This window comes from Bubalus kerabau, chromosome 10 (genome assembly GCF_029407905.1).
Source record: "Bubalus kerabau isolate K-KA32 ecotype Philippines breed swamp buffalo chromosome 10, PCC_UOA_SB_1v2, whole genome shotgun sequence".
Classification (NCBI taxonomy): Eukaryota; Metazoa; Chordata; class Mammalia; order Artiodactyla; family Bovidae; genus Bubalus; species Bubalus kerabau.
In genome coordinates, this window is record NC_073633.1 from 66022161 (window position 1) to 66039145 (window position 16985).

The following is a 16985-nucleotide window of genomic DNA, read 5'->3' on the forward strand; positions in this document are numbered from 1 at the left end:
ATTCTGCCCTGGAGAATTCCATGAACTGCATGGGGTTCCAAAGACTAAGCAACTTTCACTTTCTGGGGAATTAAGATCCTGCAAGCCATGCAGCGCTGCTCCGCCCCACCCCCAAAAGGGCATGTTTAATTGTAAATAATTGGAAACACCCTCCAAGTTATCAATAGTAGGAGAATACTATTAATACTCATGAGATAGTAATAGGTAAAATATATCCATGTGATGGAAAGTATGTCAGCATTTCAAATCATGCTTCTAAAGAATATTCAGTGATATGAAAAGAAAAACTTGGTAAATTAGTCAGGACTCCTGCATATAGGGAAGGAGAGGACAGGAATACATGTCAAATCGACTTGAACTGTAAAGAACATATATTGGCTCACATCACCAAGAAGTGTAAATGTAACAGGAGTCAAGACTCAGATAACGATGCTGGGTCTTTTTCTGCCTTTGTCTCTCTTCTGGGCTGCCTTCCTCACTGTATTGGCTTAATTGCCTTCATAGTATATCACAAGATCTTGTAATATAATGTGTTATCTTCCTAGTATTATAACCCCAAAGGCAAAAGGGTCTTCCTTGCTAACTCTAGCAGTGAAACCCTAGGAAGAACTTCTATGGATTCACCTTAGCTCTGGGCCTTCTGTGAACCACTGAGAGAGAGAGGATAGATTGCTTGCCCTCTAGGAGAGGAGCACTGTGTTTGGAAATCCTCATCTAAGAGAGGAAGGATCAGTCACCATTACTGTGCACACAGAGAATACATGTCCCCTATAGATATGTAATCCATATTACAATGTTATTGGGTGGCAGTAAAATTTATTTGTTTTGCTGGGTGGGAAAAATACAGAATAAAAAGGTCTGGAAAATACAAAAAGTGTCAGGAAAATTAAAATGTTTATTGCAAATTTTTCACAGTGAGTCTGTATTTTATTGCTGAGAAGAGAGAGGGTGGTGTTTAGGGTACAAATGATGAACAGAAGTCTTTGATCTTGAGGGGCCAGACAGTGATTTTGTCATTGCTCAAAATTTTTTAGAATTCTTCAGAACCTGAGGCATCTAGCATTTTAAAATAGGTAATACATACACATGGTTCAAAAACATGAAATGTTAACATTTCCTTTCCATTTTTGTTCCTCAATTGCCCAGTTCCCATTCCTTACCATAGGTTACCAAATACAGATTTTTATCCCCCCTTCCCTTTTTTAAACCAGAATTAGCATATTAAATATATTGTGCTACACTTTGTTTTTTATTTTAAATATTATTCCATAGACCTATGTCGAAAGATTACTTATTTCTTTTTTATAGCTGCATTGATTGTGTGGATGTACCATAAGTTTATTTACTCAGTTCTCTGTTGATGAGAATTTGACCTGTTTTCTTTTGCTATTTTAAATGGTATATGGCTTTTTTTTTTTTTTTTTTTTAATTTCAGCAATAGCCAGGTTTTCTCTATTCTGTAGGTGTCAAAAATTCCGAGTCAGGTTTGATAAATAAGTTGAGCCCCCAAATTTGGATGATGCTGTTTTAAGTTGGAAACATCTAACTAATAAAGTTAGTTTTCTTAAAAATTTCAGAAGCGTTACTTAATAATCCATGTCAGTATATAGGAATAATTTACCACCTCTTAAAAGTTACTGCTTAAAAGAAGATTGGTTTGAAATGTAAGTTTGAGTACATTTTCAAAAAGGCCTGTAGCATTACCTCATAGGTGTACCCTGTATAATGAAATTAGAGAGGTTCAAACAAGGGTAACTCATGATAAGGAGACCATTGTAAGATCTCCCTTAAGTAATGGGAGATAGCTCTTTTGTGCTAAGAATAAGATAAATTAAGATTCTTCACCCCTAATGTAAATCTGTAAAGTGTGACTATCCAACAGAGTAAATTTGTGCTTGTGTATTACACCCCAGAAAGGAACACATGACCATCAGCAAGAATTAGAGACTTCCTGTTGGGTTCAGCCCTCATAACTGACAGGCTGCTGCTACTGCTAAGTCACTTTAGTCACGTCCGACTCCGTGTGACCCCACAGACAGCAGCCCACCAGGCTCCCCCATCCCTGGGATTCTCAAGGCAAGAACACTGGAGCGGGTTGCTATTTCCTTCTCCAGTGCATGAAAGTGAAAAGTGAAAGTGAAGTTGCTCAGTCGTGTCGGACTCTTAGCGACCCCATGGACTGCAGCCTACCAGGCTCCTCCATCCATGGAATTTTCCAGGCAAGAGTACTGGAGTCGGTGCCGAGAGGAACTGAAACATCAAGTGTGAGTGACTTACATAAATTTACATGACAAATTAGTGGGCAAGTCAAAACTAGAGCCCATGCCTAATGACTTTAATGATGTCTTGTTGGACAATTTAATTTGAAAACTCAAAGTTAGGGCAAATAAAAGAATGTTCTAATTTATAGCATAGACAGATTAGGATCCATTACCTTGAGTGAAAATTTTTTTTTAAGTTTGGTTAATTTTATTAATGGCTAAGCCATAAATGGCTACCTTGGATTAAATTTAGTCCTTAAGGATACGGAGACTTTACCTTTGGCACTAGATGTGCAGCATCTATTGTCTAAACCTGATCAAGGCTTGCGAAGCATTGTTAATGGTGAGTCTTCTATTTCCTCGAGCATATTTCTTAAGACCTCTGTTGACAAGAGACACAAGAATAAGTACATGAACTATGAAATTGACCCTTTTTGACTCCAACATAGAGTCAAAATTGCCCCTTCCTGTGTTGTGTTATTTTGAAACATTCACTAACTTTTCATTTCAATTAAGCAAACACTTCCTGAGCATTTTGTGATGTGCCAGGTTCTGGGGATACCAAGATCAGTAAAAGTAACTTCCTGCTTTTGAGAAGTTCATGGTGGGGCAGGGGAGGAGGGGAGGTGGGAGGTGGGAACAACATACATACAAAACTGTTCTTCAGAGATATGCATGTCATGTAGAAGCATGACTATGGAGAAAATTTATTTTGCTAAGAAGACTTAGAGAAAGAATCACAAGGTGAGCCTTGAGGAATACAACATTTCCAGGAGTGTTAGGGCTGGACATCATCACAGGAGAAAAGTGGGAAGCTTGTTGGGAAGGGCAGGGGTTTAGAATTCGGGGCAGAGAGACCAGTTTATGCCAAAGCAGAGATTTTAAAGAGCATAATATGTTTGGGGGAAAGAAGAATAAATTTGGTTGGTGTAGATGGTTAAGAGATTGCTTTGGATAGATGTCAGGACATGAGTTATATAGGTTGGAGCTAATGTGCATTTGAGTGGATTTTTTTAAAAGCCCTTTTAACACTGTTCAGGTGCTTGCTTTTTCATATATTGCTTAAATTCTTTGATTTTTGATTAAAACATTCTTAATGTATAGATTAAAATTTCAGTTTCTCTCTTAAAAGCATTTCACTTATACTTTTATAGTTATTGCATCTTCATCTGACATAAGGGAATTCAGTTTAGCAATATTTAATATTTTTCCTATATTCCCTGTTTTGACTAATGTCATTGTGTGTAACCAAATCGGCTCTAGTCATTAAGGATAACTTTTTCCCCTTTCTTGTGCCTATGTGATGTGTCCTTTTATTTTACATCCTTAACATCACATATATTTATTCTGTCCTCTCCCTTTTCTCCTGGTCTGCTACTTGGAATCAGGCCTTCATCATCTATTGGCTAAACAGTTGTAAGAGTATCCAGTGGGTACTTCCTTACTACCTGAGTGCTCTTCCTAAAACACAGATCTAATTATTTCTCTATAAAATCTTTTAGTGGGTCCCCATTTGATATAAACTCTGCTAGACCTGTATAGTTCTATTCCCCTGTCTGATACTAGTTTCTCTCTCATCAGCTCTGCATGCATCCTGTGCTTCAGCCCAATCAGACTACTGGTAGCTCTTCTAAATATGCAGTGCTTTTGCATAGTTTGTTTTGTTTTGGTGCCTTTTTTCATCCCTGGGAAAATGCATTCCTACTTTTAGACCTGGTTGAGGTAACTTGTCCTTCTAACTCATTCAAGAGTAGTTAATTACTCCTGATACACCACTGAACCTAGTCTGTGTCTCTGTTACTGCTTCTATTGTATAATATTGGTGTTTCATTTGCATATCTGTCTCAGACCATGAATAGCTTAAGGAGAAAGACTTCATTTTCATTTGTTGAGCACATTTAATTACTGGTTTAATTAAAGATCATTATCATTGAGTGTAAACAATATATGCTTACATGCTTAGTCACTTCAGTCTTGTCTGACTCTGCAACCCCATGGACCATTGGTCCACCAGGCTCCTCCATCCATGGGATTTTCCAGGCAAGAATACTGGAGTCAGTTGCCATTTCCTTCTCCAGTGATAAAGTATGAAGCAAGTGAAGTGAGTGAAGTGAAGTCTCTCAGTCATATCCGACTCTTTACAACCCCATGGACTGCAGCCACCAGGCCCCTCCGTCCATGGGATTTTCCAAGCAAGAGTACTGGAGTGGGTTGCCATTTCCTTCTCCAGTAAACAACAGACATCAGATCAGATCAGTCGCTCAGTCATGTCCGACTCTTTGCGACCCCATGAATTGCAGCACGCCAGGCCTCCCTGTCCATCACCAACTCCCAGAGTTCACCCAGACTCATGTCCATTGAGTCAGTGATACCATCCAGCCATCTCATCCTCTGTCATCCCCTTCTCCTCTTGCCCCCAATCCCTCCCAGCATCAGAGTCTTTTCCAATAAGTCAAGTCTTCACATGAGGTGGCCAAAGTACTGGAGTTGCAGCTTTAGCATCATGCCTTCCAAAGAAATCCCAGGGCTGATCTCCTTCAGAATGGACTGGTTGGATCTCCTTGCAGTCCAAGGGACTCTCAAGAGTCTTCTCCAACACCACAGTTCAAAAGCATCAATTCTTCAGCGCTCAGCCTTCTTCACAGTCCAACTCTCACATCCATACATGACCACAGGAAAAACCATAGCCTTGACTAGACGGACCTTTGTTGGCAAAGTAATGTCTCTGCTTTTGAATATGCTGTCTAGGTTGGTCATAACTTTCCTTCCAAGGAGTAAGCGTCTTTTAATTTCATGGCTGCAGTCACCATCTGCAGTGATTTTGGAGCCCAGAAAAATAAAGTCTGCCACTGTTTCCACTGTTTCCCCATCTATTTCCCATGAAGAGATGGGACCGGATGCCATGATCTTCGTTTTCTGAATGTTGAGCTTTAAGCCAACTTTTTCACTCTCCACTTCCACTTTCATCAAGAGGCTTTTTAGTTCCTCTTCACTTTCTGCCATAGGGTGGTGTCATCTGCATATCTGAGGTTATTGATATTTCTCCTGGCAATCTTGATTCCAGCTTGTGTTTCTTCCAGTCCAGCGTTTCTCATGATGTACTCTGCATATAAGTTAAATAAACAGGGTGACAATATACAGCCTTGACGAACTTCTTTTCCTATTTGGAACCAGTCTGTTGTTCCATGTCCAGTTCTAACTGTTGCTTCCTGACCTGCATACAGATTTCTCAAGAGGCAGATCAGGTGGTCTGGTATTCCCATCTCTTTCAGAATTTTCCACAGTTTATTGCGATCCACACAGTCAAAGGCTTTGGCATAGTCAATAAAGCAGAAATAAATGTTTTTCTGGAACTCTCTTTGCTTTTTCCATGATCCAGCGGATGTTGGCAATTTGATCTCTGGTTCCTCTGCCTTTTCTAAAACCAGCTTGAACATCAGGAAGTTCACGGTTCACATATTGCTGAAGCCTGGCTTGGAGATTTTTGAGCATTACTTTACTAGCGTGTGCTGCTGCTGCTGCTAAGTCGCTTCAGTCGTGTCCAACTCTGTGCGACCCCGTGGACTGCAGCCTACCAGGCTTCTCCGTCCATGGGATTCTCCAGGCAAGAACACTGCAGTGGGTTGCCATTTCCTTCTCCAGTGCATGAAAGTGGAAAGTGAAAGTGAAGTCGCACAGTCGTGTCAGACTCTTAGCGACCCCATGGACTGCAGCCTACCAGGCTCCTCCATCCATGGGATTTTCCGGGCAACAGTACTGGAGTGGGGTGCCATTGCTCTGTGAGATGAGTGCAGTTGTGCGGTAGTTTGAGCATTCTTTGGCATTGCCTTTCTTTGGGATTGGAATGAAAACTGACCTTTTCCAGTCGTGTGGCCACTGCTGAGTTTTCCAAATTTACTGGCATATTGAGTACAGCACTTTCACAGCATCATCTTTCAGGATTTGGAATAGCTCAACTGGAATTCTGTCATCTCCACTAGCTTTGTTTGTAGTGATGCTTTCTAAGGCCCACTTGACTTCACATTCCAGGATGTCTGGCTCTAGGTGAGTGATCACACCATCGTGATTATCTTGGTCGTGAAGATCTTTTTTGTACAGTTCTTCTGTGTATTCTTGCCACCTCTTCTTAATATCTACTGCTTCTGTTAGGACCATACCATTTCTGTCCTTTATTGAGCCCATCTTTGCATGAAGTGTTCCTCTGGTATCTCTGATTTTCTTGAAGAGATTCCTAGTCTTTCCCATTCTGTTGTTTTCCTCTATTTCTTTGCATTGATCGCTGAAGAAGGCTTTCTTATCTCTCCTTGCTATTCTTTGGAACTCTGCATTCAGATGCTTATATCTTTCCTTTTCTCCTTTGCTTTTCGCTTCTCTTCTTTTCACAGCTATTTGTAAGGCCTCCTCAGACAGCCATTTTGCTTTATTGCATTTCTTTTCCATGGGGATGGTCTTGATCCCTGTCTCCTGTACAATGTCACGAACCTCCGTCCGTAGTTCATCAGGCACTCTATCAGATCTAGGCCCTTAAATCTATTTCTCACTTCCACTGTATAATCATACTGGATTTGATTTAGGTCATACCTGAATGGTCTAGTGGTTTTCCCTACTTTCTTCAATTTAAGTCTGAATTTGGCAATAAGGAGTTCATGATCTGAGCCACAGTCAGCTCCTGGTCTTGTTTTTGTTGACTGTATAGAGCTTCTCCATCTTTGGCTGCAAAGAATAGAATCAATCTGATTTCAGTGTTGACCATCTGGTGATGTCCATGTGTAGAATCTTCTCTTGTGTTGTTGGAAGAGGGTGTTTGCTATGACCAGTGCATTTTCTTGGTAAAACTCTATTAGTCTTTGCCCTGCTTCATTCCGTATTGCAAGGCCAAATTTGCCTGTTACTCCAGGTGTTTCTTGACTTCCTACTTTTGCATTCCAGTCCCCTATACTGAAAAGGACATCTTTTTTGGGTGTTAGTTCTAAAAGGTCTTGTAGGTCTTCATAGAACCGTTCAACTTCAGCTTCTTCAGCATTACTGGTTGGGGCATAGACTTGGATTACTGTGATATTGAATGGTTTGCCTTGGAAAAAAACAGAGATCATTCTGTCGTTTTTGAGATTGCATCAAAGTACTGCATTTCGGACTCTTTGTTGACCATGATGGCCACTCCATTTCTTCTGAGGGATTCCTGCCCGCAGTAGTAGATATAATGGTCATCTGAGTTAAATTCACCCATTCCAGTCCATTTCAGTTGGCTGATTCCTAGAATGTCGACGTTCACTCTTGCCATCTCTTGTTTGACCACTTCCAATTTGCCTTGATTCATGGACCTGACATTCCAGGTTCCTATGCTATATTGCTCTTTACAGCATCGGACCTTGCTTCTATCACCAGTCACATCCACAGCTGGCTATTCTTTTTGCTTTGGCTCCATCCCTTTATTCTTTCTGGAGTTATTTCTCCACTGATCTCCAGTAGCATATTGGGCACCTACTGACCTGGGGAGTTCCTCTTTTAGTATCCTATCATTTTGCCTTTTCATACTGTTCGTGGGGTTCTCAAGGCAAGAATACTGAAGTGGTTTGCCATTCCCTTCTCCAGTGGACCACATTCTGTCAGATCTCTCTACCACGACCCGCCCATCTTGGGTTGCCCCATGGGCATGGCTTAGTGTCATTGAGTTAGACAAGGCTGTGGTCCTAGTGTGATTAGATTGACTAGTTTTCTGTGAGTATGGTTTCAGTGTGTTTGCCCTCTGATGCCCTCTTGCAACACCTACCGTCTTACTTGGGTTTCTCTTACCTTGGGCGTGGGGTATCTCTTCACAGCTGCTCCAGCAAAGTGCAGCCATTGCTCCTTACCTTGGACCAGGGGTATCTCCTCACCGCAGCCCTTCCTGACCTTCAACGTGGGATAGCTCCTCTAGGGCCTCCTGTGCCCGAGCAGCCAAGGCTCATTGGATGTGGTGTTGGTCCTCGCAGCCGCCGCCCTTGGCCTCAGGCTTGGGGCGTGGGGTATCTCCTCCCGGCCTCCGCCCCTGACCTAGGACAGGGGTAACTCCTCTTGTTGCCGCCCCTGACCTCAGATGCGGGGTAATAGACATAAATAATATATAATAGATACTCTATACAACAGAATTATTCTAAAGACTTCTCAAAATATCTTCAGCTTAAAAATCATGCTAGTGTGGTAACTAGTTTGCTGTAGTTCAGTTCGTATGGAGGTATGTGATTTACTGAGCTGCAAATGACAGGTTAGTGGTCAAGGAGGCTGCAATATGGTGTTGCAGATCATAACCTAATTATAAGAAGCAAATCAATAACGTTATCAGTTGTGCCAATTCTCATGTATTTATCCATTCCAGCAGCAACACTTAAGAATTGAATTGCCGTTTTGCAAAAAATAGTATACATTTCACTTCTTAATCCATATAATGTGAAAAACCAAAAGAATGTATTCACAAAATGTTGAAGGCGGGATTAAGTCTTTTTTTTTTGGGGGGGGGGGGATTAAGTCTTATCTCAATCGTAGTGATTCAGGGGAGTTCGTATAGAGTTTAGAAATAGCATTAATCTGGAGCCAGTCGGTACGAGAAGTTGCAGGTAGTCAGTCTTGAACTACAGGAGGCCTTCAGACTTTGTAGGAAATGTAAAGATTCCTTTCTTCAACTGTGTTATAATCAGTTCAGTAATTGAAGTTAACCTTCTGGCAACTCCATGTCCTACTCATGTGTACCTCTCAGCTTTCTACTTAACTCTTAGGTCCTGGGCCATTTTTATTTTTTCCCCTAATCTGTTGGCTAAGAGTGCATTCTGAAGATTTAGGTTGCAGAAAAGTGATTCTCTGGTTCTAGCTATTCCTGTATATTATTGAACAGTTACTAGAGAAGAACTGATTTCCGAAGGTGTCAAGTATGTGAGTAGGTTTTTTAGCTAGGATTATTTACTCCACATCTTCCCTGAGGAGGTAGATGATGTTTAAGCTGTAATGACATGCAGTGTCTCTTCACCCAATGAGAGAGGTAGAAAGAAAAAGAAATGGCATGTTCAAGGTAGAATCAATAAGGACTTTTTATGTTCCAGCAGTGTGACTGTTCCTAGCTGTTCAGTACCTCGTGTTACAGTTTTGTGTCTGCTCTTCCTCCTTTTCCCCTTTCTCTTTTTTGTCTGGCATGCAAACTCCCATTTAGCTTTCAAAGCCTGGCTCAGACGCCATCACTATCACAACATGATTTGATGTGTCCACTTGGCTTGTTCATTATTTATTAATTGTTTTTTTAATCAATTTTATTGTAGCCAAACCTGAATTACAGAGTGAAGAAGTGAATGAATGATGATGAACTTGACTCACTACTCAGAATTTGACCTTATCTGTAAGAGAAGTGTTCCAAAGAATTTAATATGTGGAGCAAAACTGAATTACTGATCTTAAATTTGTGAGACTGAGTGCCAGTGCTTCCCAGAAAGTATCCTTACATGAGGAAATAATTACCCTCCAGAGGGCGCACATTACAAAGCCATGGTGGTCAAATAAAATGGATTCTATGCTAACATCAAACATCTCCTTCCATCTGCTGGTCATAGGAAAAATTCATCTTGTGTTTACATATTTTTGAACTTTTTAACACTTCACTCTTATACCTTTTTTCTTTCATGTGCCTTTATGAGACAATACAGAATTTTTCATAAATTGTGCCCCCCAAAATTTAACTGTATTTGGATTTAGAAATAACTATAATACTATTCTTATCTTTTTTGTGTTTGCTTTCAGGCACAATTATGAATTTCACATAAACTTGCCCTTTGTAATGACTTATAGCTGAAGGAAATCTTCTCTCTTCCTAAAATAATAGTTTTATTACACTAATTTATGTATATTTTATAATCCTCATCATTAAGTTGAATATCCTGAAACTACTTTAAACTCTTATTTCTACTTCTCCACAAAATGATGTTACTTCAATTTTTCTTTCTGCTTTATTGTTTCATAACTAGGAACTAAATTTATGTAATGAAAAGTCATATAAAACTATATAATATAAATTAATTTTGTTTTACTTATTTTGATGTTACAAGACTAGCTAAAGTATAGTAATATAACTAAACAACTATTGAGTAATGTGAAGTACACATAAAGCAAATATCTTTATTAACATATAGCTTTACTTAGCAATAGATTACTCTGCTTTATATAGCTCACCATCCTAGGTAGTTAGGCCGTGTTAGAATAATAAAATTTAGACTTGGGGAATAGCGAAAACTAAATTATGAAACTAAAGATAAAATAACTAACATTTAATAATTAATACTACTAATAATTAGTATTTACAATTTGCTTTTGTGTTGATTCTGTATCTTTCAGTACAAACCTATTTCTGAATCTGTGTAACCATCCCTTACTTGGAGAAAATGGCTTGGTGTCACTCATTCCAGGGAACCCTTTGCTGATGTCTTTGTATCAGTTCAGTTCAGTTACTCAGTTGTGTTCGAATCTTTGAGACCCCATGGACTGTAGCATGCCAGGCCTCCCTGTCCATCACCAACTCTGGAGTTTACTCAAACTCATGTCCATTGAGTTGGTGAGGCAATCCAATCACCTCATCCTCTGTCATCCCCTTCTCTTCCCACCTTCAGTCTTTCCCAGCATCAAGGTCTTTTCCAATGAGTCAGCTCTTCGCATGAGGTGGCCAAAGTATTGGAGTTTCAGCTTCAGCATCAGTCCTTCCAATGAATATTCAAGACTGGTTTCCTTTAAGATGGACTAGTTGGATCTCCTTGCAGTCCACAGGACTCTCAAGAGTCTTCTCCAGCACCACAGTTCAAAAGCATCAATTCTTTGGCACTCAGCTTTCTTTATAGTCCAACTCTCACATCCGTACATGAGACTACTGGGAAAACCATAGCTTTGACTAGCTGGACCTTTGTTGGGAAAGTAATGTCTCTGCTTTTTAATATGCTGTCTAGATTGGTCATAACTTTTCTTCCAAGGAGCAAACGTCTTTTACTTTCATGGCTGCAGTTACCATCTACAGTGATTTTGGAGTCGAAGAAAATGAAGTCTGTCACTGTTTCCTCTGTTCCCCATCTATTTGCCATGAAGTGATGGGACCAGATGCCATGATCATAGTCTTTGTATAGGCTCAGTGTTTTCTAATACTTTGCCTTCAGTCAGAACATGTTTTCTGTTTATGTCTTTCAGCCACAAATTTAATGCCTTTTCCACCTTCCCTAAGTACTTTTCACACACCCTAGCCATAACTTTTGCAACAGCAGAACTAGCACAAATTTCTTTTTCCTTCAGTTTCACAGGTAGAAGATTTGTTATTACCATGGATCTTATCAACCTCAGCATACATTTTTTTCTTACTGAGAACTTTTACTTTTTCAATTAAAAGAAGCACATTAGGGCCTTTCTTTGGCATATCTGAATTTCTAGCATCACTGTTTTTGAACTTTGGGGCCATTATTAAGTACAATAAGGGTGACTTGAACACAAGCACTGTGATAGCACAATAGTGGATCTGATAACTGAGCCTGCTGTTTAGTGACTCACAGGTAGGATATGCTGGACAAAGGAATGATTCGCATTCAAGGTGGGATGGAGGGGGTGGAGAGGAGATTTCATTGAGATTTGTTCATGCTACTCAGAATGACTTGCAGTTTAAAACTTATTGATTGATTATTTCTGGAATTTCCCAGTTTCCAGACCTCAACTGATACTCAACTGAAACCACAGAAAATGAAACCGTGGATAAGGGGGACTACTGTATTCTGCTAACCACTTGATTTTGGCTTTTCCCCTTGTTATTTCAATAATGGTTAATGTCAGTGGAATTTCTACCGTATATTTAAATTGTGGTTTTTTTCCTTATAAGTATGTAGTTTTTCTCTTAACAGTATTCACATTTTAGCAGTGTGTGGGTTTCTTTTCTTTTTTGTTTCTTTCATTTTAATATCTCTTTCTAACACACAGGAATACTCTGAAGATAGTAACTCTGAGCCAAATGTGGATTTGGAAAATCAGTACTATAATTCCAAAGCATTAAAAGAAGATGACCCAAAAGCAGCATTAAGCAGTTTCCAAAAGGTTCATATTTTTTCTTGTTGATTCTGTTTTGTGTTTTTCTAAATAGTCTTAAGTAAATTGCAAATGATTTTATCTCAGAAGTATGTTTGGATATTTAGTGATAATCCTGTAAAAGAAGTTTGCATTATGCAATATAAGCAAATATTTCAAAAGGGCTATCCTTTTGTTTTTTCCAATCACGTTATCTATAGAACAGGACCATTGTCCCGAAAAGCTTGTACAGTTCTGGCAGAAAGAGAATCAGTGAATGTGCTGGTCAGTAGTTATCCCTGCGATCGTGTTCCTTCACATAGGTGTGGTTTCATTATAAAATAATGTGATTTCTTTCCTACTGATAAACTTTTGGGTTATTCTTAACCAGTGAAGTAACAGGTACTTCTGGGACTGTATAATAATCAAGAAGTAGTTCTTATTTAATCTTTTGATGAAGAAGCTTCAAAATAAGCTCACTTATCCTTTCATAAGCATTTAAGACTGGTTTCTTTTCTTAAACCTTTTAAAAATGGCTTTGAAAAATAGAGTTTTTAGGGCACTTGTTTTTCGTGCATATGATGTAAAATTAATTTACAAGTTAAATATTGGGTGTTACTAGAAAATAACAATATTAAATTATACTAAATTCTTTTTTATAGGTTTTGGAACTTGAAGGTGAAAAAGGAGAATGGGGATTTAAAGCACTGAAACAAATGATTAAGATTAACTTCAAGTTGGTAAGATTTGTTTTGAGAGGAATTAAACTGATAGTGAAATTCTATACTTAAAAACCTCATGGCAACAAAATGTCATATCTGCTTTCCTGAAATAATTCTGTTGATATGTTTACATATTTAGCCTAATTTTCATTTGTGACTATAGTTATACTAAGTTTTAAAAATTCTACATGGGGTTCCTTCCTGGTGGTCCAGTGGTTAAGACTTGTACTTCCAATGCAGGGACTGCAAGTTCAATGGGGGAAATAATATCCGCATGCCTCGCAGCCCAAAAAACAAACAAACGGAAGCAATATTGTAACAAATTCAGTAAAGACTTTAGAATGGTCCACATCAACAAAATCTTATAAAACTTCTGCATAGTATACAGGATTTTCTATAAATTAACTTATATGCTCTGAGGAATGATAGACCCTCTGCCAAAATATTTAATGCTGGAAATTTTACTAATAGTCCTTCATTTCCTCAGGTCTTTCATGTTTCCTGGAGTAACTATAGTTATGCAAATAGTCCTGCAAAGAATAGCAGCAGTAGCTACATCCACTATTTAGTAGGGCCTTGGGTGGGAGGATTTTCCCCCTTTTAGAAGTGGGGAGGACTTTTCTTGAGAGTGGGATGAGTACCTGGGCTTGAAGGAATTTTTTTCCTTTCACATTTTACTATAAGAGCTTACCAATAATAGGGAGAGAAGAAATGCATAACTATGTTAGAGAGCTTCCTGATGAAGGAGTAAATTTTCAGGGAAGAATATTTAAAAAGTTGGTCTTATTTTTTTGGTCTATGAGTATTTTAGTAGTTTTTATGATTTAAATAAGTATGTTTATTGTGCAGTGAGGAACAGTATCTGAAATTTGGAAAATCTATAAATTGTACTTTTTCAAAGGCTAACATCGTAAATTTAATTCATTTACTGAGTAATCTAGTAATTTCAAATTTAAGCTAAAATGTAGTGTTTCTGTCATATATAGTATTGAAAAACTATTGTTTTTTAATTAGGTAATAATAGGTATTTCTATAATCTTAATCATGTGTACGTATCTCAGTAAGTAAATATGTACCTAGTAATGCATTTTTCTTCCCTCACAGACAAACTTTCCAGAAATGATGAACAGATATAAACAACTATTGACCTATATTCGGAGTGCTGTCACAAGAAATTATTCTGAAAAATCCATTAATTCTATTCTTGATTATATCTCTACTTCTAAGCAGGTTAGAGTCTATTTTTGCTTCTTGGTATTTATCAGTATGTTTAAACTTAAGAGCTTTGTTTTTTGTTTTTAAGGCCTAGAAGTTCTATTTAAGCAGTTTTGCTAGTTCTAATTTTAGTATGCTATTTTCTTGGTTACAGGATAGTATATAGTATTAAAAGGGAATAACCCAAGCTTTATCTCTTCAAATAATATCTTCAGATACTGACATAATCTGCACACAGGTTTTACAGGCTTATAGTAGACTCCCATGCAGTTTCTAATAAACATCATCAGCACTTCAGCTAGCCTTCTTGAACTGTTAATAGCCTAACAGTGAGTCATAGGTTCTGTGTGTAGATTTGACTAGACAGAGATCCTTGGGAGGAGAATCTATATTCATTGCAATTAGTAGTTGGCATAACTCATTAGGTAATCAATAAATGCTTCTACAAAGGATAGGTGGATGATGAAAGAAAGAGCTAATGATGATACTACAGTGGACATGAGGAATGATAGTGCTTTCATTATTTTAGTTTTTGATTATTAAGAAAAGCAATGATGATTTTAGTTTATTGCTAAAATAATTTCAATTGGATTGTTTGTTCATATTCTTCTAAGCAACATAGTCCTAAGTTTCAGCTTTACTATGCCATGATATTTGAGCACAAGAAGTATTTTCTGTATCACTTAGCATTTCTCAGAACATTTGATACTTTTCATACTCAAAAAATGTTCACCTCAGAACCAGTCTTTCATTCTGTCTTTTCTACTAAATGTCATTTTTATTTCCTGAAGTTTATCATTTTTATATCTAAAATATATGTAATGAAAATAGAGGAAGATAAAATTATGTTTAGAACATTAACACTTCATGGCACTAATTCAGGGCTTCCCAATATATTGGGGCTTTTCTTAAGTGGAAAAATGTTTCCTGAGTTTTACAAACATGTCACATCATAATATTTTTTGTATGTTATTTTAAAATATTATGTCAGATGGTGGGGGGCAGAACTAAGTAATTTTCAGCAAGATTGTGTGTTGCTTCATGCTGTTATATGTAAGCTTTTTGTCTTTTGAAAGTAAGTATAGATATTAGTTGCGCAGCACTTACTGACTGTGCAGTCGACAGTCATGAATAAATAGGCAGCCTTTTCTGAAAGTATCAAACTCACCTGTTGCCATGCCCTCTTACCCCCTGATCCTGTTAAATATGTAGAGAATCAGGTATTCACACAAAGGTAGAGCCAGAAGTGGGAGGAGGGGACAGAGGAGCTTATCATAATGCAAAACAAATGGCAATTTCCATTAAAAAAGTCATATTCAGACAGTGAACTGATGGTGTTAGACAAAGCTAAAATTGTGTTTAACTTTTCCCTCCCCTCAACTCCAGCAGTTTATCAGTAACTTAAAAATTTGTAGTCCAGTTAATTGATTAGTCACATTTGTAGAAGAATTTTGAGAAAAGAGGCTTATTCTTTGCTTCTTTAGCAGCTTACTTAGTGTTTGCCACATGCTGCTGCTGCTTCTGCTAAGTCGACTCTGTGCGACCCCATAGACGGCAGCCCACCACGCTCCCCCATCCCTGGGATTCTCCAGGCAAGAGTCCTGGAGTAGGGTGCCATTGCCTTCTCTGGTTTGCCACATAGTAGTTCCCAAATAAGAGTTGAGGGCATAAGATACATACCATTCATAATAAACGGTGGGGTCTCAGAGATGGACACTACTGAGCAACTGAACACGCACACAATTCTTGTGCTTGCCATTTCCTTTGCTAACATAAAATGAGTTATTAGATTTGAAAGGACAAACCTATACTATTAGAGCATTAGACATTTTCTTGGTTTTATTTTAAATGTATAAAAACACATGTTGGCACTTTTTGTAAATTTGGTCTATACTTTTGCTAAGGTTTTGTTAATTTTGTGGACTGTCACAGACATTCAGTTAAGATACAGCTAGTGTATCTTATGTATATTAAAGTTCAAAGATGCACTTTTGGTTTGCTCAAATTAACTTTATTAACAGGTACAAATTTGCTGTTTACAATTATAGAATTCTGATTTTTTATGTCAGATGGATTTACTGCAGGAATTCTATGAAACAACACTGGAAGCTTTGAAAGATGCTAAGAATGACAGACTGTGGTTTAAGACAAACACAAAGGTAACAGTAATAATTACTTTTTTTTTCTTTTGAAGAGTGGGTGGGCATCCTTGATAAACTCTAAAGATATACCTTCTCCTGTTGAAAGCTTTTAATTCTAATAAGTTTATTTTTTTACAGCTGGGGAAATTATATTTAGAACGAGAGGAATATGGAAAACTTCAAAAAATTTTACGCCAGTTACATCAGTCCTGCCAGGTAGCTTTTCTTTTATTTTTTTCGTACTATTTCTTCATAAGAAAAAATTATATTGGAAACATTGCTTAGGGATATTTTCAAGCAAGTTACCAGAAAGCTAATTTTTTCTGACTACATTACTTCCTCTGTTAATCATAATTTCAGTCCTTATTTTTGAAGAATGAGGCATAGGTTTCAATAAACAGACCAGTCATTAATATTAAGAATAATAAGTGTTTTATATTTAGTTATACACCCTATGAAAATCAGAAAGGATGTTGTAGACATACATTTTAAAGATATTTTATACTCTTAGTTTTCGTGTATGAATCCTCTGTAACAACACTGTCCTGTAGAACTTCATGTGATGTTAGAAGCATTCTATCTGTGCTTTCCAATATGGT

The 16985-nt window shown here is 37.9% G+C and overlaps 1 protein-coding gene across 2 annotated transcripts in view; it reads left to right on the top strand.

Annotated features, from left to right (window-relative positions):
* The window catches only part of COPS2 (COP9 signalosome subunit 2), a 30758-nt gene that overhangs the window by 4083 nt on the left and 9690 nt on the right, over window positions 1-16985 (top strand). Inside the window, exons 2-6 of one of the 2 annotated variants that reach the window (XM_055538015.1) lie at window positions 12225-12338; window positions 12971-13048; window positions 14135-14260; window positions 16294-16404; window positions 16525-16602. In XM_055538015.1, the coding sequence (XP_055393990.1) occupies window positions 12225-12338; window positions 12971-13048; window positions 14135-14260; window positions 16294-16404; window positions 16525-16602 (507 nt within the window). The remainder of the gene's footprint in view (window positions 1-12224; window positions 12339-12970; window positions 13049-14134; window positions 14261-16293; window positions 16405-16524; window positions 16603-16985) is intronic. The other variant, XM_055538016.1, reaches the window with a different exon arrangement.